The following is a 27098-nucleotide window of genomic DNA, read 5'->3' as shown; positions in this document are numbered from 1 at the left end:
GAGCCTTGCACAATCCACATGGAGACTGTGGGTGGGCCTGACAGCTGCCTGAGTTGTAGGCCTCACTCGGATCAGGATGGGGCTGATGAGATCTCAGGTAATCAGGGAGCCTGGGGTAACAGCAGCTAGTTGGGGGGCGGTGGCAGTGGGAGACAAACCTGCTCACACGCACACATGCACACTCATGCATCAGGGGTGGCCTTGAGCCTCAGTCCAGCCGGCTCTGGGACGCACAGAACTCTGGCTCTCTCTGGCTTTAGCGAAAGCTCCCCAAATGGAATAAGTCTTTCTTTATTTCTTCTCTTTTTTTTTTTTTCCTACTTGTGCCCCTGTCAGTCCCCAGAACATAGGTGCCCTGAGTCAGCCAAACCTCAAGGTTGAGGGAAGAGTCCTCCAGACTGCCAAGTCTGCCCCGGACTTCCGACCCCACTTGCAAGGGAGTTACCAAACTGCAGCTTGAGGGAACATCCCCTTTACAAGAGAGCCCTCGTGACACCAGCTGGAAGTTCAGGGGTCCCGGGATGACCCTCACTTCAGATCAGCTGGCTACCAATTCCAGGGTCCCCAGCACCTCAGCTTTGATAATTGGCCAGAATGACTCACAGAACTCAGGAAAGAGCTCTACTTACAATTACCGTTTATTTGACACTGAGAGGGTACAGACTGAAGCCAGCCAGAGGGAGAGATGCACACGGCAGAGTCTAGGAGGGGTTTAAACACGGAACTCCCAGTCATGCCGTCCCCACACAGTCATGGACCTGACGGTGTTGCCCTCATCCACCACAGTGTGTGACAATACCCACAGAATATTACCAACTAGGGAGATTCACCTGAGCCTTTGTGCAGAGTTTTTCCTGGGGCTTGATCACATACTGCCCATGTGGCTGACTTTGGTCTCCAACCCCACTGGTCTGTCAGGCTCATGGCTTTAGTCCCAGTTCTTCTGGAGGCAGCAACTAATACCGACTGTTCCAGAGTCCCCATCACAAATCACACTACGAGCCTGTGCAGTGGCCAGATTCCCAGGCAAACAAAGACACTCCTGTCAGGCAGGCCATTCAAGGGATGAAGAGATCACCGCTCAGTAGCCCAGAGCAAAGGCCTGACCTCTGTTCAGGTATGGTTAATTCTTCATTGTACAGTAGGACATGCCATAAAGTAAGTACCCAAACATGCAGTGTGGTGTGACAGCCTGGCTTGATTTTAAAGCCTCCAGGGACGCCTGGGTGGCTCAGTTGGTTAAGTGTCCAACTTCAGCTCAGGTCATGATCTCACGGATCATGGGTTTGAGCCATGCGTCAGGTTCTGTGCTGACACCTCAGAGCCTGGAGCCTGCTTAGGATTCTGTGTCTCCCTCTCTCTCCTGAAGTATTTCTTCCTCCCCCACTCATTCTCTCTCTTTCTCTCTCTCAGAAATAAGCATTAAGAAAGAAAGAAAGAAAGAAAGAAAGAAAGAAAGAAAGAAAGAAAAGAATAGGAAAGGAAAGGAAAGGAAAGGAAAGGAAAGGAAAGGAAAGGAAATCTCCAGTTCCAGTGCTGGCTTTGCACTTTTGAGTTTAAGTTACTTAACCCTTATTCATGCCCAACAAAGTTGGAAGGCTCACAGTTGCTGATTTCAAAATGGACTACATACTACAGCCATCAAAACAGTGTGGTATAACATCAGGATAGACAAACAGATCCATGAAAGGAGCACAGATAGACACCCTTGCGTTCACAGATTGCTGATTTTTCAGTGAGGGTGTCAAGACAATTCAGTGGGGAAAGAACTGCCTTTTCAACAAATGGTGCTGGAATGACTGGATATCCACATGCAAACAAGTGAAGTTGAACCCCTATTTCACACCATATACAAGAGTTAACTCAAAATGGACCAAAGACCTAAATGTAAGGGCTAACACTATAAAACTATTAGAAGAAAACATAGGTGTAAATCTTCATGACCTTGGATTAGACAATGGTTTTTTTAAATATGCCACCAAAAGCACAAATAGCAAAGGAAAATATAAATGGCACCATCACAATAAAAAACACTTCCATGCTTCAAAGGATATCATCAAGAAAGTGAAGAGGCAACCCATAGATTGGGAGAAGACCTGCAAATCATATATCAGGGATCAGGGATTTGTATGTAGAAAATATAAAGAACTCTGACAATAACAAAAAGATACATAATCCAGTCAAAACGGGCAAAAAGATCTGAATAGATAAAAGAAGAAATGCAAAAGGCCTTAACATCATTAGCCATTAGGGGAATGCTGATAAGATACCAAGATACCACTTTGCACCCACATGGACAATTAAAATGCAAAAGACAGAAAATAACGAGTATAACAAGCGTCAGCAAAGATGTGGAGAAACTGGAACCCTCGTGCAATGCTGACAGCAATGGAAAACATTGCAGCAGCTTTGGAAAACTAGCTGGCGGTTCCTCAGAAGGCTAAGCAGAAAATTACCATAAGACCCAGCAATTTCACTTCTAGGTATACATGCAAAGCAATGAAAAACACTGTCCACATACAAGTGTGTATATGAATGCTCATAGCAGCATTATTCATAACTGCCAACAAGTGGAAACAACCCAAGGGCCCATTAACCAATAACCATTAGGTGAAGTTGGGCCATCTACACAACAGAATTGCATTCAGCCTTGGAAAGGGGTGAAGCAGAGATACCTGCTACAATGTAGATCAATCTTGAACATATTACGCTAAGTGAAAGAAACCAGACGCAAAAGATAGGATTCCATTTATATGAAATAGAATAAGCAAATCTGTAGAGACAGAAAGTAGATTAGTGGTTGCCTAGGGCTGGGGAGGGAGGGTTGACGTTGACAACTAAGGGATGAGGGGCTTCCTTCCGGGGAAGTGAAAATCTTCTCAAAATGATGACGGTGGAAGTCACACAAGGAAAAGCCACAGAGTCATACGCTACAGATGGATGAATTATGTGGTATGTGGATTATAGCTCACTAAAGTTGCTTACAAAGAGTATAAAAGGAGGATGAGAAAAAGGAGGAGGGGACGAAGAGGGGACTCTCAGGACATACTGTGATTCCTGATGCCCGGAGCCACCTCTCAGTCAGGCCATCCCTTGCCCTGCTTGTCCCCACTCCTAGTCTCAAGCCTCAAGCCTGTACCCCAAATCTGTTCTGCTCAGCATGAAAGTAATCACACGTGCACTTCTGTCCGGTCGGACCAGCTATTCTACACTCTGGTCTGGTGAGGAGCTCACTTTCAGCTCCTCTCAAGCCAGCGATGAAAGTGAGGGAGAATTTGGGTCGTGAGACTGGCTGCCGAGGAAGCCCAGGCCTGGGACAGCCCAGAACTCCAGCCCGGTGAGGGCTGGAGGACTGTGGCTGTAGCCAGCTGTGCTCGGGTTAAGCCCTCAGCCCCTGGAGGGTCTTCAGGGTGCCGGGTCCCTGAGCAGCCTCAATTCTGTGCTGTTGGAGGCCTGGCCCCCAGGGCCCGGTGTTTCACGGCCATCCTCAAGGCCTGCAGAATGGCATCCTGGCTGTTCCGTACATTGTAGTCACTAAGCTGCAGCAGGCGATCAAAATCTTCCTCCTTGTAGGTCATGTTGAATAGGGAATAGGGTGAGGCGGTCCCAGTGAGATCCACCTGGCCAGCTGGGAGCTCTGTGGGGCTGCGTAGGACACCTGTCCAGAGAGGGGAGGGGTTAGGAGTAGGACCCAGAGGCCTCCAGGGGTGGGCAGAATGAAGCCTTGCGACTGGGCACAGGGGGGCGCTGTTCCTCACTGAAGGGGCTCCTTGCTGTCCTCTGCCCTCTGTATCCTTTGCCCAGAAATATAAATGTGGCTAGTATATAAACGCACTATTTTGAGATCTGAAGGGTTTGCTGCTCCCCACACTTCCTCATAGCAGTGCACTTCCACTATAAAGGGAACCTCACAGTATCTCTCTGTATCACCTTCAGGGGCAAGGTGGAAACAGTGGGACAACAAAGTCAGGTCAGTGAAAGATTCAGCCAAGAGTCTGAAAACCAAAGGGATTTTTGCTTTGTAAGAAACAGTCTTTGTTGAGAGAGAAAGAGAATTCCGCAACGTGGGCTGAGCCTGTTAAGGGTAGAGCTGGAAGGTTTGGAATTAGAATGGGAACCAGCAAGCCAGGAATAACGTACAAAGGCAGAAGTTAAGTTTTCCCACCAGAAGGAGTTAAAGGTCTGACCCATTGGCAGGAGGTGAGGATTGGAAGGCCTGTGATGAGGGTTTACATTTCAGGGGCCCCAGAGTGGAGTCCCAGCTTCCTGAGAAAAGACGGCAGGCTGGGCTGGGGTGGGAGGGCAGAAGCCAACTGAAATCTCAGGTAGCTTCAGGGGAATCTGAGAGCAAGGGGCTCGGGGCCTCTCTGTCCTGGCTGTCTAGCAGTCCAACAATGTGGGGCCTAAGCACAGGTGGAGATGGCTGCAGACGGGGGGACAACGCAGACCTCTGGTACAGGGATTCCCACACACCACCACGGAACAGGACTGCTGAGGAGCCCAGGTGTAGCTCGGGAGGCCGGAGGAGGGGTGCCTGGGGTCATGACAGAGGACAGCATCACAGTGACTGTGCCAACAGAGAGCCCCTGTGAGGATGCGGCACCCACAACAGAAGTCAGCACACTGCCATGTCCAAAACTGGGTGGGACTAGCCTGAAGACCCCCTCCCTTTGCTGGCTACAGGAGTGCTGGGAAGGACCCAGGCAGTGCCTCTGAAGGTCCAGGCTGCCAGGCTGTTAGGAAGGGAGGGGATGCCTTACCAGGGGCTGAGTGGTCCTTGAAGGAGGCATTGACCAGTGGGAAGTGCAGCAGGACAGGGGTATCAGGGTGAGTGGGGTCCGAGAAGAGGTGGCACTCTGTTGGCTGGTGTTGGTCCTGAGGGATGGGGTCCACTCGAGGGAATGGCAATCCCCGGGCCCGGCAGTACAGCTCAGTCTGCTGCAGCGTCTGGTTGAGGAGAGGGGGGCCCAGAGAGAACCAGCTACTTCCTGGCCATCCCAGGTCAGTGCTCTTGAAAATGCTAGGATAGCTCTAGCCCAAACTGACTGCTCAGTGTCAAGACAACCTGGTTCTGACCTGCGTGGGGTCTAGTGCCTTGGAGGGAGGCGAAGGATTCCAGTGGTCTGCAATGTTGTTTGGTTAAAATCTTTAGGTGAGGTATAGACCTAGCACCCTTGCTCCCACTTGGGATTCAAATCTGGGTTATTCATGGGGCACCTGGGTGGCTCAGTCGGTTGAGTGTCCGACTTTGGCTTGGGTCATGATCTCACGGCTTGTGAGTTCGAGCCCCACGTCGGGCTCTGTGCTGACAACTCAGAGCCTGGAGCCTGCTTCGGATTCTGTGTTTCCCTCTCTCTCTGCTCCCCTCCCCCCCAACTCATGCTGTCTCTGTCTCTCTCTCAAGAATAAATAAAAACATTAAAAAAATTTTTTTTAATCTGTGTTATTCAAATCCCAGAGCCTAGAGAGTCTCAGTAGGGGACCCACTTCTGTTCCTAGGTCCCCCCCCCAGGGGGGCTTGAGGGGATGGATGTGGAGAGGCCAGGGTCTCCTTCCAGTTCTGTCTAGCTGTTCTTCTTGAGATGGGTGTGGTGAGCTACCTCCCATCTGCCTGTCCTGGGAGCCCAGGGCCCCAGCACCTTCATAGCCCTTCCCAACCAAGGACCCTGGCAGGAGTCTGTGGGTTAGAGCCTGTCACCCTTCCTTCCCCTTGGGGACTCAGGAAGTCAGGGCCAGTGGCCCAGTGGCCCTTTGCTTGCCTCTGGAGCATGGCCTGGCTGACAAGAGTATCTGGGGTTCCCATAAGGTAACCAGAAGCACCTTAAAGGGTGAGGATAGGGAGTAGTCGAAAGAGAGTATGAGGTCCAGTCTGCGGCCTGGCCGGAACATGGAGGGACAGCTGGTGTTGAGGAAGTAGCCGCCATCTACCAGGCAGAGCTGTGGCTCCTGAGGCGTAAGCTGACCAGGGGTGGAGTCTAGCTCACAGTCTGATGGGGGAGGCAGTGATAGTCAGAGGCAGCCTCTCCACCACAGATCATCTACCTTTCATACTACATTTGCCTCCATGTCCCCTTCTAACTTTAGGAATCACTCCCTGAAAGCACACACCACCCCAGCCCTTCCCAAGACCTTCCGCAGGCCAACCCCAGAAGGGAATGCTATGACCCCCCTCTCTCCCCAAGTCCCCCCCCCGGTCCTAGCCATGGTCCATTTCCACCTGGGAGCCTAAGCCTGTCACCTGGGGATACACGGCAGGGGCCCTTACCTGCCCAGGTGGAGAAGTCTCTCTGGCTATAGTAGTCCTGGTGCAGCTGGAGGCCCCGAAGGAAGTTGAGGCTATGCTGGTGGAGTGGCCTGCCTGTCAGGAAGCCCTTAAATGCCTTGGCCAGCATTGTTCCGGGTTGCAGCCAGGAGGCCTCCAGCCACGAGGAGGTCCTCACGGAGGCAGGAGACTCCTCTGGGTTCAGAGAAACAGACATCGGTCCAATGAAAGGCCTGGAAATGCCTGGCCCTGCCTCCCCTCTGATAGTGCCCTTCCCCAAGCACCTGAAGAGGAGGTAGACTCATTTCAGGCTCCTCACACTGTCCCCCCTTCTCACCCAGGTTCTTAATTTTGTCCTTGACATGCTGCTTCCAGGTGTCATCAGAGCTGATGAGGTCATACCAGGCATCCAGCAAGTTCAGGGACAAAACGTTGCTCCAGATACCTGAAGGTCAAACCCCCACCGAAGTCACCCTCAAGCCTCAGTACCCTGCCTCCCATCACCTGGAGGGTGGGGACGGAAGAGGGGAGTCAGGTGGGCTGACCCTGCAATGGCTTTTCCCCACAGCCCAACTCCAGTTTCCCCCACCTCCAGGGGCTCTGCCAGACCCGAGTATGGGAATCATGTCTGGGCAATGAGGCCTGGCCCAGGACTGGCTAGAATCTTCCGAGTGACCACCACTCACCTTCCAGAAAGCAGATCCGGGACTCAGGGAGCTTCCTCATCAGCCGCCCCATGAAGAACTCAGAGCCAAAGAGATCAGAAGGGACAAAGGCTCCATACTTCAGGAACCCCACCTCATAGGGTGAAAACTCTACCCACTCTGTAGGAATAGGAGCAAGAGGCAGGAATGAGAGGAGAGTGGGTTGAGGAGAGCCCCAGCTCTGACAGGGGCCAAAGACACTGCCCCCCCACACAGGCCTTAGCCTCCTCTCTGCCTGGCTGACTCCTGGGCTCACCATTCTTCCACACAGCCCCTTGACCACATCCCCACTACCCCACAACCAGGAGAGTGGCTCTGCTCCCTGGCTCATTAGCCCATCAGAACCTCCTCCCTTCCAGAAGGCTGAGCACTCTGTGTAGGAGTTTCCTGTTTGAATCCTCTGAAGGCCTGCTGGGTGCATAGGAGGTATGCACATACGTGTGTGTGTGTGTGTGTGTGTGTGTGTGTGTGTGTGTTGGAGGGTAGTGTGGACAGGACTAAAGACTGTACCCTTGAAGTCCAGGGTCTCCAGATGGTTCTCTTTGACATTGAGGCTCAAGTAGAGGGGCAGAGGGTTCTGGCCCCGCTCCAGTGCAGCTCTCTGTTCCGACAGCTTCTGATCCATCACCTGGGGTGGGAGGCATGAGGGCTTAAGTGAGGTAGGGAGCATCCTGGAGGCATAGGCTGAGGGGGAGGAGGCAGCTCCCCGCTGGAATTTGGGTGGCATGGGTGGGTGCACCCATCCAGTTTACACTCCCACCCCCATATTCTGACCAGATTCAGGGTCACCATGGGGGACTATGGAGGTTGTGCACTGCACATGTCTCAAAAGAATGCCATTCACAAGGACTACCATGTCAACAGCAATACCCTACCCCTGCTCCTATGATTCCGTTGGCCCCATCCTTATGGTTTGAAGGGTGGAGTGGATGTGGACCCTGACACATGGACACAAAGGCACACACACACATACATTGCTTTCCAGAAAGGACACAGGAATCCCCTTTAAGTACACATTGTAAGCTCTGTCGGGGGATGGGCTGCCCCTTCTAGATTCACATGAATTCATTTCAAGTTTCAGCCCTTCCAAAATGCTTTCCGGTCATCCTTGCCTCTCCCTCTTCACCCCCTTCTTTCCTGCTTTGCACAGTTGAAGTTGTACCCCATTGATTAGTTTTGCCTCTGTTTCCAATTTTCTCTTCAATAAAACTCCAAGTTCTGCCTTGATGGCAAGGACTGTGGCTCGCCTTATTGAGGAGCCTCCACACAGCCTCACGGAGTTCTAGGAGCACAGAAAGGTCTCCCTCTATCCCGGGCCAAGGATGCAAATAGGGTTCATTTCCAGCATCAGCAAGGTTAATGGCGGTGGCTGGCTGGAGCCCCACCTGGGGAACGAGGCTTCCACAGGTCCTGGCTGTTTCTGCCAGACACAGACACACCGTCCCTCTCTTAGGCTCTCTGAACTGGAAGGCACTGCACTCAGTAGCGAGACCTAGGGGTTTCCCAAACTGCCCTATCAGCCCTTATGATCTGATTTACTTGGAGAATGTGCTAAATTAAACATACAGATTACTGGGTTTCCTCCTGAGAATCAGCAAAAACCACTTAGGAATTTGCTTTTTCTTTGGTCTCGCCAGGTGATTCTCATGATCAGCAGATGTACGTCCCAGGATGCTAGCCCTACCTTTCCAGTGAGGAGACCCCTCCAACACGCCTGGTGTACCCCATCTTCCCCCTGCAGCCCTCTGTCACTGATGCATCATCTTTTCCCCTAGTTCTGCACTAGTGCCCAATAGGACTTGAGTTCTAGGAAAACCACAGGAAGAATCCCCAAATACAGCTTAAGTCCCTGGCACTATTTGTCATACGTACAAGTCAGTCCCTCAGGTGTGAAGTGTGTATGTAGTGAAGAGAGGGGGAGCTTGATCAATACGTGCAATTTCCCTTCTCAAAGGGTAATAATTCTCCAATTCTCTTCTTTTTATTTAGGCATCCTGTTTGTCTGCTCTTTTGTCTTGTACGATGAGGGAAAATGTGTCCTTTATTTACTCCAGATGAACAATTTCTGACCTGGGGGAGAGGGTCAGCACACTCCACCATCTCCTGAAATAATACCCAGCCTTCTTCTTCCTTTTTTTTTTTTTTTTTTTTTTTTGAGAGAGAGAGAGAGAGGAACAGAGAGACTGGAAGAGAGAGAACAGAGCAAGAGGGGGAGAGAGAATCCCAAGCAGGCTCCACACCCAGCATGGAGCCCCATGCAGGACTCAATCTCACCATTGTAAGATTATGACCTGAGTGGAAATCGAGAGTAGGATGCTTAACTGACAGCCACCCAGGCGCCCCTCTTTTTCCTTTTTTTTTTTTTTTTAATTTTTTTTTTTCAACGTTTATTTATTTTTGGGACAGAGAGAGACAGAGCATGAACGGGCGAGGGGCAGAGAGAGAGGGAGACACAGAGTCGGAAACAGGCTCCAGGCTCTGAGCCATCAGCCCAGAGCCCGACGCGGGGCTCGAACTCACGGACCGCGAGATCGTGACCTGGCTGAAGTCGGACGCTTAACCGACTGCGCCACCCAGGCGCCCCTCTTTTTCCTTTTAATAGCTCACCAGGAAGTGGTGGCAAGCCTCTGGATCTCCAGACCGCCAGTTTCCAAATGAGCATCCCCAACCCTTCAGAGCACCACTCTGATGACTCAGGAGTCTCCCTGAGGTGTGGAAGCTGAGTGCAGTGTTGGCCATGGGTTCATGTGGTCTAGGCACTGCATTGGGGTGGGGGGGTGGAGGGGGCGGTACTAAAGGCAAGTCTTTCTGTCTAGAATTGAAGAAAAACACGTTAAGACCTTCTTAACTCAGGAAAACATGAGAAAAACTGAGTTTCTTCCTGAGGAATGGTGAGTAGATTCTAAGCAGTTCAGTGCTTGCCAGCAAAAGATAAAAGAAAAATGTGTTTTGAGAAGCACTGATTATAACTGGTATATTTTCAAGCAGGTTTTTACAAAACCACGAAAATATTATAGAAGTGTGTAGACTAATAACGTCGTTCTGTGTAAAGTTCAGGTTATACTATTTCTCTAATAATACTTAATATTAATGAAACTGTGATTTGTTATGGAGTTCTATTTTCTGACATGTAAAATGACTTTTGGAGCCATGGATTGGTATAGCAGGGAGATAATAAATGCTTCTACCCAGAAACTTAAATTTGAAATACATACTACATTTTTCTGATTAAATAATTATTTTAAAAAGCATGCAGTGGGGGCGCCTGGGTGGCTCAGTTGGTTAAGTGTCCGGCTTCAGCTCAGGTCATGATCTCATGGTTTGTGAGTTTGAGCCCACATTGAACTGTCTGCTCTCAGCACAGAGCCCACCTCGGATCCTCTGTCTCCTTCTCCCTCTGCCTCTCTCCTGCTTGCACTCCCTCTCTCTCTCTCAAAAATACATAAACATTAAAAAGTTTTTAAAAAGCATACAATGAATGTTAGCTTTAAGAGATAAAGCATGATAACTAAGAAAAAAAAGACTATTTGAAAAGCTTTAATATTGAAATAAAAATTTTAAAACCACACCAGTGCTCATTTTTAAGGACACATTGTTTGTTCAACAAGATCATAAGATTTTTTTCCTGTGAACCAAAAAAAAACAAAAAACAAAAAACCAAAAACCCCAAAACCTTATTAAGTTTGTCTTTTAAAAAAAGACTATAAACCTTGTACATAAAACCAAGCACGAAGTCATTACTGGAGAATCAAAGGGTAATTAAATAAAAGTGTTCTTTATAGCCTCAGATCAAACTGCATTTTATAGCACATCATAAATAAACTTAAAAGAAGCTTCTCCCAACTCTATAGTAACTATACCTCCACCAGACGGGAAAGCCACTAATAAAACACTGTATCCTCACACCAGAACATGAACTTAAATAATAGACCTAAACAATACACAGGATATATTAATAAAATAAAAATATTTCAAGTAATTACATTGGTTTTATAAATTTAATGCCATTTCAATAAAAATTCCAAAAATTTTCCCATGAAACTTGACTGGCTGATTGCATTACACGTATAGAAGAGCTAAGGCCCAAAAGGAGCCAAGACAATTCTGAGAAAAACCAAGGTGGCAGGTGGGGGTAAGTCAGCCCTGTCAAATACCGGCATGTACTACAAATGTGGAGTCACTAAGCCAGGGTAGTGTTGGCACAGGGAATCGGCCCCATTCGAATGGAAGAGAGCTCAGGAAGGGTCCCGTGAGTGTGTGAGAGCTGACAAGTGAGACAAGTAGCAATGCAGACTTGTAGAGAAAAAAGAATCAACAAGTGGCATTAGGAAAGTTTGCTATCCATATAGAAAAAAAAAATGGATTCAAGTCCACATAATACTTGAAGATATATTCTGAGTAGATTAAAGTCCTAATTGTGGAAAACAAATCTTTAACACTTTAATAAGGGTATATAGGAAGAGATTTTATAACTTTAGGAGGGAGAAAGATTTCTCTAGCAAGACCCTAAAAGCACAAACCATAAAGAACATAATGAGACACTGGATTATATTAAAACTATGCATCAAAATCTAATAGAACTGATAAAGGATTAATATCCAGGAATGGATAATAATATATTAATATTAATTATTATTTTAATTATTTTTAAATATTATATTTAAATTATATTTAGATATTTTAATTATTATTTATTAATTATTAAGTTTATTAAACATTTATTAAATATTAAATTATATATTTATATTTATATATTATATATTTTATATATTCTATTCTATACTTAGATATTATAAATTAAATATTAAATTAAATATTTATTGAATATTAAATATTCTTAATTATTCATATTAATTGCTATTAATTAATAAATATATCAATATCAAGGAAATGGAAAGCTATAACAAAATTTTGTATAGCACCCATAAAATGATCAAAAAATTAAAATTTTAAAGAGCACGTAAGAAAAAGAAACCATGATACATTGATGGTAGGGGTGTGAATTAATGAAGCCTTTTTGGAGAACAATTTGGAGAACAATTTGGCAATAGGTAGGAAAGCAAACGATACATGTGCCCAATGGCCTGATAAGTCCACTGCTGGGTGTGTATCTTCAAGACTCAGAGAATCTCTAACATTTGTGCACAAGGGGACTTGTACAAAACCATTTGTACAAGTAACATTATATTTTTCTTAAGGATGTATAATAAAAGGTGTATAAGATAAACAATAAAAGTAAAGTATGTTATGTACTTAGGTTTTGTATTATACAATACAATAACGTGTAAGACCGAAGATATGAGTGTGATGATAAAGCCAAATTCAGGATGGTGGTTCCCTCTGGGGTGGGAGGGAAATGGGACTGGGGAGTGAGCCACAGGGGGCTTCAACTCTTTCTGTAACATTATATTTCTGAGGCTGGTTGGCGAGATTGTGCATATTCATTACGTTATTCTTTCTGCTTTATGCATTTTCTTATCAGGATTTTTATATCTTGATAATCTGAAGATTATCATAATATTTAAATAAGAAATACTGATTTTTATAATAAATATTTTTAAACTAATAAATACAAAACAAGAATGGTTGGTAATTTCCAAACAGCATTGTGCTTGCCAGCAAGAATAACATTTAAAGAAAAATTCAAAGCAAAGCCATTTTTGGCACTCATTCATTTATAAAAAATCTTTCCTGGTCAAACTCCTGATTCCCAAAAATAAGAAAGACAAGAATCCTTTCTCTGCTAACATATTTGATAGTTTACTTTTAATTATGAATGCTGACCTTTTGTGTTTTAGTTGTTCCACATACTTTAAAAGAAATGTTTGCATAATTATATGTGGTAAAACAATAGTGGGAAAAAAATCACTGATTTCAATATCAGTTAATGTAAGATTTAACAGTTGACTTACTAAACTTTCCTTAAAGAAGCAATGTAAAGGGGTGCCTGGGTGGCTCAGTCAGTTGAGCGACTGACTTCAGCTCAGGTCATGATCTCACGGTTTGTGAGTTCGAGCCCCGCATCGGGCTCTGTGCTGACAGCTCAGAGCCTGGAGCCTGCTTTGGATTCTGTGTCTCCCTCTCTCTCTGCCCTCCCCCGCTCATGCTCTGTCTCTCTCTGTCTCAGAAATAAACATTAAAAAAAATTAAAAAAAAGAAGCAATGTAAAAAAAAATGTATACCCTCAGTTTTGTCTTAATGGTGTTACAATAACAGTAAAGAAATATAATACCTAATACTTAATGCTTACTCTATCCCAAAGCACTACAGAATGCTCACAACAACGCCTTGAGGTGAGAACTGTTCTCACTAAATCTCCCCTCTCTCTCATCCCCCCTGGACAAATGAGAAAACTGAGGCACAGAGAGGTTAAGTAACTTGCATAAGAACATATAGCTAGTAAGAGGTACTGAGATTAAACCCAGGGAATCTGGCTCCAGAGTCTGCGCGTTTAACACTGCCATGAAGATATAGAAGAAGAATACATTCTATATTGCAGTATTGATAAAATAAAAATTGCTCAAGCAATCTCTCTGACACCCGAACATAATGTGAGACTTTCGTCTCACTGCCGAACTGACTTTGGCATTGACTGGTCCCTAAGCTCTTGAGAGATCCATACATTTCTATTTTGTGGCAATGAACTGAAGAATAGCCTGATTCAAAAAGGCAGCATCCCAAAGTAGGGCAGACACTGAGACACTGTGGTTCCTACTTCCTCTAACCACAGATCCCTGTCTCCCTCAACCTGTGGGAAATGCACACACGACTAACTGCAAGGTTGCCCTGGTCCCGCAGGTGCACACATGCCCTGCCTGGCAAGCAGGTGCCCTACCTGGCCATGCAGCATGGACTCCAGCACGAGAGCCCACAGGTCCACAAAGGTCTTGGGGTGGCCCTGCTTAGCCCGCAGCTCCAGCTCCCGGCAGTAGCTTGCTAGGCGCTCTGGGGAGAAGGCCTCCAGTTTGCTCTTGGCCAGGTGCTCTCTAGCACATTTGATGGGTCCTTCGAGGTCCCCCTGTGACCACTCCGGGTCCCCGTAGAGGTGGGCCATTGTCCTGGGAGAATAAAGGGACAATATGGAGGGAGACGGAGGCCCAGCTTGGGTCACTGCAACACCTCCCTCCCACTTCTCCCAACGTGGCACTCCTGCAGCTAAGGCCCTGCCCATCTAGAGAATGTGTCTCAGGGCTTTCTCTCAGATCAGCGCTGTCCAATATAATGTGAGTCACATAAGTAATCTGAAATTTCCTAGTAAGTACATTTTGAAAAAGAGAAGGCTAGTAAAAATTAATTTTAATAATATGTTTTAATTCAATATATCTAAAATTTGTAATTTCAACATGTAATCAACATAAAAAATTGACATAAATTTATATTTTTCAAACTAAGTCTTCAAAATCCTTGTGTATTTTATAATGCATCTCAGTTTGGACTTGCCATATTTCACATGGTTGCTATCCACAGATGACTAGCAGCTACTGCATTGTATGGAACAGATCTAGACCCTACACCCATCTTCATGGGCCTGTCCTCAAGCCCTTTAAGATGCTGCATGTCAACAGCTATCACCTAAACTCCTCAGAGTTTACTCTTCTTTTACTCCTTAAAGTCACATTTCAGTAAGACTCAAAGGAGTGAATCTCTAACAGTGAAAAGCCCCACCTCATCATAGGCAGAGTCAGATACAGGGAGGCAGTGGTGTCTTCAGGCAAGATAGTATCTCTCCATCTAAATTTCTTCATCTATGCGTTAGGGGCAGTAAGAGAAACTACCCTAGGGAGTGTTATAAGGATTTAATGAGGTAACAACAATTAAAGAGAAGAGAGCTACCAATTTGGAGTTCCTGGTACTTATCATACATGTTAAGTGTTTTACTTGGGCTGTCCCATTACAGTCCTATGAAGTATGTACTACTATTACCCCCATTTTGGAGATGAGTCAACTGAGAATCAGAGGAAATAAGTTGCCCAGGAAGTGGTGTTGCAGAGACTCAACCCCAGCTCCTTCTGAATCAGCTGCCTTATACCTCTTCGGTAGCATGGAATGATGTCCTACAATGCCTCTCCCATGTCAGGACCTCTGTAACATCTACTTCCTCCCTTTTGAGAAAGTCACTTTTGGCACCCGTCAGACCGGACTGCTCACACCCATGTGGCTTCCTCACAGAGAAGGTTCCCCTGGTGTCTATTCCACTCCCCTCTGGGACCAGATCATCTATGTCTTCCAGTCCCCAGGGCCCTCACCATGTAGAGCCTGAGATGCCACTGAAGTAGGTCACACAGTCCAGGAGGCCCAGCTTCTGTAGGGCCAACAGGTGGCCGTAGAGAGACGTCATGGCCCGGGCACCTCCTCCTGTGGCCATTATGCCCACAACAGGGACCTGGACCACACACAAAAATAGGCTGGCTTAGCAAGGACTCAGGATGAAACTACTTCCTGGCTCCAGGGAAGGGACCTCATGGCCAGGGCCTGATTGGAGTCGGGATTAGAGCTAGTACCCAGCCCCTCCCCCAGGAAGTGACAGATCTCAGCCCCGGACAGATCCCCAAAGAGAGTGAGAACCCCAGAGCTTACCCCCTTCACCACCACCACCTACCCTGCTCCATGTCCACTCCCATGTCTGCTGACTAGAGTGTCTAGGGAGGGCATAGGAATCAGGTACTTCCTTAAGGTCATTCCAAGGTATTGCACCCCCAAACCTCATCCTCCTGTAGGTCTCTGTCCAGCTGCAAGACCTGCTTGAGAGCCTTGGCCACCACCTGCTTCCTCCTGCTCAGGAAAGCTTTCTCCTCTGCACACAGATCAAAGCCCAGGTGCATAGCCAGCTCCTTAGGGCTGGGCAGTAGAAGATCCAAGAGTTAGGGGACACCGCATAGCTCAGCCACTGGTTGGCCAAGCCCACAACAGATGCCAAATAACCTCCCTTCTCCCATCCCCAAAGGCCAGCCTTTGCACAGCTCTCCCCTGCCCCATGATCATCCCTCACTGTCTCCCACAGATATGAATGTCCCTTACCAGCCCTCAGTCTTGAGCTGCAGCCTCACTTCTGGGGCCTGAAATCAAAGCAAGAGACTGAACTAGGATGTCTTAGACCCTGGAGGGAAAGTGGGTAGACCCTGGGGGCCTGGGCTCCCCATCTTTATTCTCACTGGCACTTCCCATCCAGTTGAAGCCACTTACGTTTGTAGCAGGAACGTTAATGGTCACCTCCTTTCCCATGGCCAAGGACCTTAGAGGCACAGTGAGGTGCTCAGCTGACTTGTCTGAAGTCCAGGCATTCCTTTCCAACCTCTGGAGGGAAATATTCATTCATTCAGCCAATCCTTACTGAGTGTCTAGAGAGTGATCCCGACACAGTCCCTCTCTGATAATATGAAAATAATCACAATATTTATAATTATTATAATTATGGTAATTACAATTACTAATTATAAAAATTCCTGCTAATATTTATGGTTCTAACTGAATTATGGTATGAATTTATAATGAATTAGGTAATGAACAGATGTTAGTTAAGTGTTGTAAAGGAAAAAAAATGTTGTAAAGGAAATAAGCAGTGTGATATGATACAATAACCAAAGGTGGGGTGTGTGGGGTCTATTTAAGATGGGGAGTCAAGGAAGGCCTCTCTGAAGAGGTGTTATTTGAGATCTAAAAGGAGAAAGAGGAAGTAGAGGATCAGGCAGCCTTGAAAGGAGTCAGAGGTAGAAGAGAGAAAGCACTTGGCATGTTAGAAAAGCAAGAAGAGACAAGTATGGCTAGAGCATCATAAAGAGGGGGAGTGTGGACCAAGATGAGGCAAGAGAGGTGGGCAAGGGCCAGGCCTTGTGGGCACAGATATGGGATTTTAATCTAAAAGCATCATTGCAGGAGCCATTGAAAAGTTCAGACAGTCTGACAAGGCATAACAGCCCCATGCCCACTTGAGGCTCCTGGTGATTTCCCTGTCCTGCCAAGGGCTTAGTGTCTAACTGGGGGAGGCTGGCAAGGCCACAGGAGCCTGGTGTTGGCCTGAGAGGGGCCCACAACAGCTGGAGCTGGCCCAAGGCTGGGAGAGCTCCAAAGCAAAGACCTACCTTCAGATGCCCACTCAGTTCTGCCTCTTGGGCTGCCATGTAATGGAAGCGGAAGGATGCTGTGCCTAGTGCAGAGGTCTGTGTGTCTTCATATGAGCCCTTCAGCACCAACTCTAGCTCATCCTGATCTAGGGAGAAAATGGGCAGATTAGCACAAGTGGAACAAGAGCCAGGAATCCCGGCAGGGACCCAGGGAAATCGGCAGTGCTGCTTGAACTTGGCCAAGGCCTGGGAGCCCGGGCCGGTAGACAGGATTCTGGAAAGAGCCCTCCCCAGTCTTCTGGGCCCCACAACCCCCATGGGACTCCTACCTCCTGCTACATAGCCTCCTCCAGGTCAGGGGACCCTCCTGCCCAGAGGAGACTTGTTGCCCTTGTCCAGTGCAGGCAAGAAGAAAGAGGCAAGCTCTGCTCGGCTGCTCACCTCCCACTCTGTACAGGTTTCCAGTCACCCCATCTAGCAGAGACCAGACCTGGTTCTGAGCCACCCTCAGGCAGAAGCCAGACCTGGTTCTGAGCAGGCCTCACCTGTGACCGTGGCTGTGCTCCCAATGCTGACCAGATGGACATCCAGGCATGACAGCTCTCGGGCCTGGGGCAGACCACATCATGGGCAGGGGGCTCTGGAGAGAAAGCTGAGGTCTCCTTGGCTTTGCTCTCAGAACCCCTCTGTCCCAAATGTACCACACGCAGAACGGGAAGTGAGGGCCAGAGTGGGACTGGAGGCAGAACCCCTGACTCGAGACACCTCTAATCTGCTGCAACTGCCAAGTCAGGTGTTCTGGAGCAGCCAGGAGAGTCCAATCTCCACCCTGCACACCCCACCCCCCAGCTTTCCTAGATTTGCCAAACACTGGGGATCCTTGAAGGCCACCCAAGCCTCAGACACCGTTCTTTCTTCTCTGTGTTTCTCTGGACTCAATCTGGAGAGTGTGTTCTACCATAACTGCCCCCAAACAGTAGCATGCAAACCACTGGTCTATGATTGGAGAAGCCTTTACAATGTTAACAATGAAGGTACCTTCCGGCTGTCCTCCTGTTGACCTGCTGGCCAAATGAGCCCGCAGAATTCTCTGTAATGCCTGTCAGCTGACACCCACAGTCCACCCGGCTCTTGTTACCGATGCTCTCCTGTAGACCTGCTGACTTTATCAACCCACCACTGGTCTCCATCACTCAGATAAAAAGCAGCTGCCTAGGTATGATGATTTTAACGTGCATTTGTAAAAGTGATACTAGCCCATCAAACAGGCACTTGCACAACCCTCAGGGTAAATGCTTTCTTCAGTTTGGGACTCTATGTGCCTTACCTCACCTTAGGCCCAGCCCTGCTCCCAGGTCATGGCTGTGTTGCTCACCTGTGAGCTTTGAGTAGAAAGTGCATTGGTTACCACTGCAGCTTTGTGAGCTTGCTCTGTTTTAGAAGAGCTGACCAGGACTGTCCAGTGTCTCAAGGAGGAGCTGACTGACCCCCTGACGCTATCCCAGAGCCCCCAGATTGGAAGCAACCACACTGGAAACTCCCTCTGAGCCTCTGCTACTTCAGTACTAACACCCCAGCCTGGCCTGGCCTTCATGACTCGCTCACCACCTTCCAAGGCTGAGAACTTAAGTCCATCACAGGTGACAACACTGTCAGGAACACCTAAAATTCCCCCAACACTCCCTCAGCCATCCAGCCTTGGGCTACAACCTCCTCTCAGCAGAGCCTCAAACTCTCTCTCTCCATATTCCCTGAAGGCCCTGGCCCCTCCAAGCCCCAGCCCCTGATCACAGCCCCGGTAACCACCTAGCTGGGAGGCCAGGGGTGGTAGTACCACAAGCCTCTGTCCCTGCCTGTCCCTTCTGCACCTCCTACCTCAGTTTCAGCTCTGGGGCCCCTCCCTCAGATGCCCTTACAAGCCTGAGGAGAGTGGTTACCACAAGGACGTTGTTGGTGATGAGGTTTTCTGGGCGTTCTGACCTGGAAAAATCAAGACATCGGGAGCTCAGCCTGGCAAAGGTGAATACTCCCTGCACTGGGCTGTCCCCTCACAGGCCAGCCTCCAGCCTCCCTGGGGCCTCCCCAGGGAGATGCTGAGGGACCCTAAGCCCTAGGTACCATTCATGAGGGAGGTGCTTCTGAAAAGTGCAAGGTGAGGAAAGAGAGGGACAGTGGGGCCAAGGAAGCAGTGACTTTCCTCTAAGACCCCTCACCCAGACTGGCAGGGGTGGGGACTGAGGGATGGAGAATCTGGGTCAAAGACATTTCCCTAAATAAATCCTGGGTCCTGAGACACTCCCCAGACTGTGTGATTATTACTCACGTTTTTTCCATCAGGAACTCCACATCCAGCTCCTCCTGTCCCTGAAATCAAAGATAAACAAGTCATCAACATTTACACATATCTTTGGAGTTGACACAGTTCTTTGACAACACACTGTCTCGTCTCGAGCAGTGTCTCAGGGATGCACAGTATAACAATTCTTCCCACTTTACAGATGAGGAAATTGAGGCTTAGGGAAAGATGGTCTACCTGCCCAAGTTACCTACAGCTGATAAGTCTGCAGAGAGCAGGTCTCTCTTCTTGGCAGGGCTGAAGAGAGGGATGAGCACAAGCCTAAAGAGGCTTAAGGACACCCAGGGCCTGTCTCCTGTTCCTCTTGTGGGGAACCTGACCCCAGAACCCTGCCTTCCCACTCCTTACCTGCTGGAGAAAGAGCAGAGGCCTTCATAAAGCAGGCTTTGGGTACCACGGGAGATCAGAGGCAGTGAGCAGGAGTGATGGATCCCACAACTGCCCCAAGAGTTAGTTACACTGAGCTGTGTTTTGATGGACATTAGGAAGTTGTTCACCACTGAAACCTTCCTCCCATAGATGACTAAAATCCCTCCACGGAGTGATTCAGTCTGTAGCAGTCTAGTTAAGCCTTTTCCTTTCCTATTAATGTGTCAATCTCTGGGTGGGGTTGCCATCTTTCCAGAACGAATTCAACCCAGCAGCATCCCAATAGATAGGCAAAACTGTAACTTCCTCAGCCTGGAGCTGAGAGAGGTGGGGCCCAAGGGGATCCCCCACCCACCTGGGGACGCAGGGAGAAGGTCTTCTGGAGCAGCTGGCCAGGGAGGACTTCTGAGACGTCATAGAGAATCTTGAAGCAGGCATCATCCTCCGTGACTGGGTCCTCATCATAGACGTTTAGCTCCAGAATATTCTAGGGACCCGAGAACAGCAACTTGACACATTATTTACTCATTACTGTACTTCACACCTGTTGAAACTTTGCTTGATGTCCAGGGTCAGGAAAGATTATTATGCCTCCATACTTTGTACTTCAAAATAAAAAGGATAGTAAAACTTCAAAGCAGTAAAAGGAAATCCAGCACAGTTCCTAATCTCCCCCACCCTTTAATTGTTTTTTATAAAAAATAAAATCCTTTCAGTGTTTCCTCGCTTCCAACTTCCCCCCACCCCCCACAGCCCCCACCACCACCCCAGCTTGCTGGTCCCCCAGGGCACCATATGTACCAGGAGCTTCCATGCATTATCCATGCATTTATCTCATTTAACCTCACAACAACCCCATCAGGAAGGGATTCTTCCTGTCTCCCTTCCACACATGGCCTTAGAGAGGACCAGCAACTTGCCAGAGGTCAGACTCACAGCCAGCTGCTGGGTCACACATTCTCTCCCACACAGCCGTATCCAGGCTGGGAACAAAGACACCTCCCCAGTGTCTCCGACTGAGCCCTGGAGGGAAATGTGTTCCAAAAGAAGGATATAGCCTGTCCTTAGGAGGGTGGCCCTGGCCTTTACCTTGACCCGACTCTGGATCAGGAAACTGAAGGTCTCATTCCATACAGGATGCCTGGAGTTGGTGATTGTTTTGGTTTTAAACTTTGTCCCAGGTGCAGTGGGCAGCTGTAGGGTCACGTAGGGGTCTGCCTCACTCACTGCCAACGTCAAGAGAACAGTGTCAGAGAGAATTCCTTACACTCCTCTCCAGGGGACTCACCAAGTTCCTGCCACAACCAGCCCAGCCCCCAGGTTCTCGCCTGGGCCTTTCCCATAGGGTCTGGTCATCTCTGCACCCCTGGAGCCCAGGAAACTATTACTCACACAGGTCAGCCCAGCCCAGGTTCCTGGCCTCCAGGACCTTCACAGTAAGCCGCCAGCAAGCAGAGGCCTCCACCTGGAGAGAAATAACAGATTACTCAGTCCTTCCCACCCAAACTCGAGCCCACCAGTCTGTGCTGAGGTTTCTCCTAAGATGCTCCATGATGCTGCATGGCATTCTGGGGCCAAATAGCCTGTGCCCACCACTGTCCTCGGGGCTGTGGTTCCAGGCTGTAGCAGTCAAGGCATGGCAGGCCACCCAGGGGGTGGAATTTGTGTGATCCCCTCCCCTTCAGGGACAGGATTGCAGTGTGGTGGTGAAAGCAGGGAAATGAGGGCCAAGGAATGGCCACCACACTGGACATGTCAGTTTGGGGTTGCCCCCCACCCAGGGCCCCCAGAGAGGGCAGCCCTTTGGTGAAGCATGTGAGTCTGCTGTTCAGCACCCCTCAGCCCTCTGGACAGGACATGGGACTCGACACCAGGGAGGCTGGGCCCTGGGAAGCCCAGTCATCTGTGACAGCCATGGGCACTCACCCTTTCTTGAGTGTGAAATAGGAAACTCCAAGAGCATCAGGCCATTACCGTGAACAAGAGGCCATTGTGAACTAAGGCACTGGGGAGGCCACATTAGCCCACAGACAAAAAGCCCAGTGAGGAGGAAGAAGGAACTGAGTGGGCACAAGCGCACAGGGGCAAAAGGGGCAGAGGTGGTGAAGGACAAGCAGTAGGCAAGTAGGATGCACCAAGTCCTGCTGGGGACAGGGCACCCGGGGGCTATCCTCACATCCCTACTGCTGAGGGCCTTGCCACTGCCTAGATCCCGGGTGCCTAGGGTTTCTGTTCTTCTTGAGGCCTGGCTATGGAGCTGTTACTGGGCACCCTGCTCAAGGTTCTTATAGCAAGTCCCTGCGGGCTGAGGTAGAGGTGACATTGTGCTTGCATGATAGACATTCGGCCTCATGTGGTGGGGAGATAGTGCTGCGATGACACCAAGGAGCTTTCTTGCTTTGTGCCCTCCCACCATCAGTCCCTTCTGTGCCCGTGATCCAGAAGTCTCCTGCCAGGGCCCATCTCAGCTCTGCACAGACGCTGCCTGCTGGGGGCTGCCTCAGTGTCCACAGACCAGCTCTCTATTCCCACAGAGAAACTTAAAGGACAATGCGCCACAGCAGGGTCGCTCAGGACCAGTACCCTGTGGGTCCCCACATCACTGTCCTGCGCCTTCATGCTGAGTATCTTTGTAATTCCTGTCAGCTTTCTGGCAGAGCATACGTGATATCCAACCCCCCCCCCCGACCCCGAACCCCCTGCAAGGCCTCTTGTTTCTCCCTTCTTGGGGCTTAACTCCAGTGACACTAGCAACACTTTGACCCTACATGCCTTAAGCCAGAGCTTATAAATGGTAGACATTTCATGGCTTTTTAGACACCTGGTTCCATGTCCTCCCTGCACCCAGATTCTATCACTGCCTGGACAGAGGAAGTGATGGCTGTGGTCCTGGGGCCCAGGAGGGAGCTGTGCTTCCATGCCCCACTCCAGGACAGGGCAAGGACAGAGGCAGCCCCTGCTCCCCCTCATTCTCGAGGCCACAGCCTGTGGGCTGCTCTAGAGCCACATGGGGCTTCTAAGTGTCCCCAGTTGCTCCTTTCCAGCCAGTCACCGTGCCCAATTTGAGCATTGTTGCACATTTCTCTCTCTGGTCACCAAAAGCCTCTCAATCTCAGAAAGCCCACTGTTCCCTGGCGGGATATTTTTCCAGGGTGAAACCCTATTTCTTGTCACACCTAAAACCATCAGTGTTGCAGAGCACCAGAGGATGGGCTGTGACAGTAATTATAGTGACTAGCTACTACTGAGGGAGGTGGAGTGGGGTGGTCAAGGCAGGCTCCCAGCCATGATAGCTAGATCTAAACCCTGGTCCTCTGCTTACTTGCTGTGTGACCCTGGACAAGTCACTAAACCTCCCAGTGCCTCCAATTCCTCATATGTAGTGGAATTAGTACAGGCTAAATGTGTTAACACCTGTAGAATGCTTAGCAAAAAAGTAAAGTTTCCAGATAATTGCTCTTATTACTGTTTAGTAAGTGCTTGTTATATTTCTAGGTGCTGTACTAAGCATGTTATGTATTCCAACTTGATTTATCCTCCTGACAACCTCCTAAGATAGTACAAGATAGTATTCTGCTTTCCTCCCATTTTACAGATGAGAGAACTGAGGCTCAGAAAGGTCAACTCGCCGTAGGTCACAGAGTTAGTAGATGACATAGTCAGGATTCAAACCCAGATCTTTAAGGCCAGAGCTCATATCTCCTGTGCTGTTCTACCTTCCCAGGACTTTGCTTCTTTTTAAAAGCATGCAACTTTCCCCCACTGCCCAGTGGATATATACACAGCAGAATTTCATAGATTTGTTTTAGACCAATATGAATATTGAACTAATAGGATTCTCCTGAGGGCACTGCGGCTTCCCCTTCCCTTTTGAAATGTCCTCCCATCTGAAATCATCCCATCAATCCTTAATTGATGACTGACCCTGGATGCTTATGGAGAGCTTCTCCAGCAAGGACCCCCAGCCCAGCTTCCCGGAAGATCCTGGGAGTACCTCCCTGCTGAGAGTGTCAGCCACTGTTTCTCCCAGGGCCTCCTCCAGCCTCCTCTCTATGGAGAGACTCAGTGCTGACCCTGGCTCAAGACAGGAGATATGACCCAAGGAAGTTTAAGGGGGCTAGAGTCCCCATATAGGGGTCTGGAGTATCTGTGACCATGGGGTCTTTATCAGGAGGAGAAAAATGAGCAGGCTGCCTTTCCCCCTGTTGGCACCCAGGGACCTATGTGGTAGAGGAGGTTGGAGAGAGGGAGGTTGGAAACTTCAGGAACAGCCTCAGGCCCCGTGTCTCCTGAGTCATGCTGAGCTGATTCTCCCAGATCTCACAGCAGGCACGTTCCAGAGCAAGTCCTGGATGCTTCGCCTGTCCTGCCAGCTCAGCTCCTGCTGCCAGGGCAGGCTCCAGTTCCCTCTTCCAGCAGGAAAGACGCTGGGTGAGGCCACTACTGAGGCTGCCCCAGGAGCCAACTTGAAGGCTGAGGGTTAAGGGTCTGGTCTTGGGGACTCAGTCAGTCCCAACAACATCAGCTACAGGAAAGGTGTTTTCCAGGCATGTGGGCCGACTCAAGCTCCCAGAGCCACTGCACCTTGAGCTTCAGTTTTGTCCCCTGGGCTGGGCCTAGAGCAGGCAGAGGGTAGCAGGAAAAGATGCCCGGCCTTCCCCAGGGAGACGAGGATGAAGACAGATACTTCAGAAACTTCCACAGCTGGAGGCTGTAGGCTCAGGGGCTCAGGCTCCTGATGGGAGGAGCAGATTGAGCCCGGGCTGTCCAAACCCTCCACCACCAGCTCCTGCAGCCTTGGGTTCTTCCCAGCCCCCCATCAAGGCGTTTTCACTAATGTCCACCTTGGAGGGGGTGGTCTTCTAGATCTCAGGTTGACACGGGCTGGGGCAGTGGGTGTCATCCTTCAATGGAGGGGTGTCTCTCTATCCTTCCCCAGATTGCCTGGTCCCTGGCCTGAGTCAGGCAAGTCTTCTGCAGAAACACCAGTCTGGAACTGCTGGACTGGATCTGACTCAGGCCTGGGTCTCAGGGTCAAGGTTCCAGAGGCCTGGCAACGTCTGAAGAATGAGGCAAATGCCTCAGGACAGTGTGCTTAGCACACTTAGCCCCTGTCATGGCCACTGCCTGGGGCACCAGGGGAGACCTGAGGAGCCAGTCCCTCTGGCCTTGGTCCACAGCAGAGGAAGACAAATCTGGGCTAAGGGGAAGCACATGGAAGGAGTGGGGCTAGTCGTTTATAGACCTCTTTGGCCTGGTTGCAGCCTCATCTCTTGGGCCCAGGAAGTAACTGGCAGCAGGTGGGGAGTTGGCCTGGCAGACCTCCTGAGACACACAGGGTGGTCCCTTGGCCCCAACCATTTCCAAGAAGTTCACTACCTGCAGTGGTGAACTATGGGCCTGGTGGGGTATCCTTTGGTGACACGTAGCCACTGTGTTCTCTGATGCAGCCTGTGAGATTTTGTGGGAAGGAGGGTAAGAGCCTCTAAGGGGGCTACTGGCTGATCACTCACAGTGGAGAGGGAAGGCTCTGGTCTCCCAGGACCTCTACTTTTATGAGAGCTGATCATCTATCCACCCCACCCACTCCCCATCCCCAAACACAGAACCCCTTACCTTCTACTTCCCACCCTTGGCCTCTGCCTAGGCTGAGACCCCAGCTCTGGGATCCAGGCCTTTGCCAGAGGTCAGAATTACCTCGGTATTAGCTATGTCAGGCTTCTCAGAATGCACCCTGGCCCCAGGCCCTGCCCTGAGCGATGCCCAAGGGCCTGGCGACACTGTTACCTGGTGAGGATGGCCAGGTGGTCCCCTAGTTGTCAGTCTTTCCATACTGACACTCCCAGGCTCCAGCTCCTCCCAAGATGCCAGCTCCCTCGCTGGCTGGCAGCAACTATTCCAAGGGAATGGGACTGAGAATCTGCCAGGCTCCGAGGAGCCATGATCCTATAAACAGGTTGGGGCTCCACCCCCCCAAGTCACTCCCTTAGCCTAGCACCTTCTCCTCTTCCCCAAGAGGCTGGGCCAACCAGCATCTCCAGAAACCTCTGGCAGGGCTCCAGGGCCCACAGGTGGAGCACCCCTTTTAGACATGGAGCATCAGAATTGCAGATGCAGCAAGGAGGGGAGACAAGTCCTAGGAGCAGTGGCAGGAAGCTGGTTCCCCTGAGGCTGAAGGTCTGGGCCAGGGTAGGGGCAGAACTGTGGCAACTGCAGCCCAGCCCCAGCCTGAGCCAGAGGAGCCTCTCAGGGAGGAGGGCTGAGCGTATGAGAGGAGACAAGAGGCCAGACCTCCTCGGCAGCTCTCTGCCGCCAGGATCCTGGGGATGCTGGGGTGGCCAGCCCTGTGCAGAACCTGAAGAGCTCTGGACTCTGGTTGTAAGCCTCTCACCCTCAACTGTACCCTCACTCCTTTCCTTTGGCTAATCCTAGGAATTTAGAGGATTTCCATTAGACTCAAATGGCAAACCTACCACATAAAGGTAACAGAGACAAAGCAGGAAACTCTTAGACTATGGATACCACAGAAGAAGACTTTGTGAAGTCACCTGTTTAAACTTTTCAGTGTACACAGTGGCACGAAGTGTTCTCCTAAAAGGACGTGAATTCGGTGTTTTCACTGTCAGTTCACTATGTCATTTAACAATATGATTTGTTTTTCAAGGCAAGTGAAACTGAATTAATGTTAACTTAGCACAAATGGATCTAAAAGGTATTATTACAGAATTGGCAAAAAAAAAAAAAAAGAAAAAGAAAATTGATAAGTCTCAAAAAAGTGAAAAATAATTGAATGGGAAATATTTCTAATTTGTATGAGCCAGCTATAAAATCTAATGGAAAAGTCAATGTGAAACATAGACAGCTATGAATGAAGAACAACTTATTCCAAAGTGAGTCATACATGAAGCAATGCACAAAGACCCACAGCTGGTGAGTGGCAGAGCCCAGGATTATGCTCTCTGGACTAGAAGTCTGTGTCCCCTTCCCCAGGCTGGGCGTAGCCTAGCCTGGAGCCCACCTACCCTCCATGACCAGGGCCAGTCTCAGAGCCATCCCTGAAAAACACATCTCGCTGAGTGAATAAACATCTCCCTGAACTGATGTGGGCCTCATCTAGAACCACCAGATTGGCAGGGGAAGCTACAGAGGCAGAGCTGAAGTGTCACCTACCATGAGGTAACCCCCAGTGCCAGCCCCAACCACCAGTTTGCTCTCTTTATTTATGATTTTTGTTTCTGCTTTCATTTGTTCATTCATTCTGTTTGTTAGATTCCGCATATAAGTGAAATCACATGGTATGGGTCTTTCTCCGTCTTGACTTATTTTGCTTAGCATAATACCTTCTA

The 27098-nt window shown here is 49.2% G+C and overlaps 1 protein-coding gene across 1 annotated transcript; it reads right to left on the bottom strand.

Moving 5' to 3' along the window:
• Positions 1-3431: 3431 nt before the first annotated feature.
• On the bottom strand, positions 3432-25584 carry PLA2G4D (phospholipase A2 group IVD). Its single transcript, XM_047074496.1, has 20 exons — positions 25540-25584; positions 21145-21217; positions 20842-20978; positions 20108-20239; positions 19351-19391; positions 18965-19007; positions 17573-17636; positions 17046-17173; positions 16150-16260; positions 15985-16022; positions 15669-15804; positions 15213-15349; positions 13802-14024; positions 7477-7594; positions 6949-7086; positions 6600-6707; positions 6266-6457; positions 5821-5987; positions 4761-4947; positions 3432-3658 (listed from the first exon to the last, which is right to left on the bottom strand). The coding sequence occupies exons 1-20, from the start codon at positions 25582-25584 to the stop codon at positions 3432-3434; spliced, it is 2445 nt and encodes an 814-aa protein (XP_046930452.1).
• Between the last annotated feature and the right edge of the window lie 1514 nt (positions 25585-27098).

The sequence above is a fragment of the Lynx rufus genome, unplaced genomic scaffold (assembly GCF_022079265.1).
Source record: "Lynx rufus isolate CCGP_SWC_20201006 ecotype Redwood Valley unplaced genomic scaffold, mLynRuf1.p SCAF_13, whole genome shotgun sequence".
Lineage (NCBI taxonomy): Eukaryota > Metazoa > Chordata > Mammalia > Carnivora > Felidae > Lynx > Lynx rufus.
The sequence above is the reverse complement of the archived record's forward strand: the minus strand, read 5'-3'. Positions and strand labels throughout refer to the sequence as shown.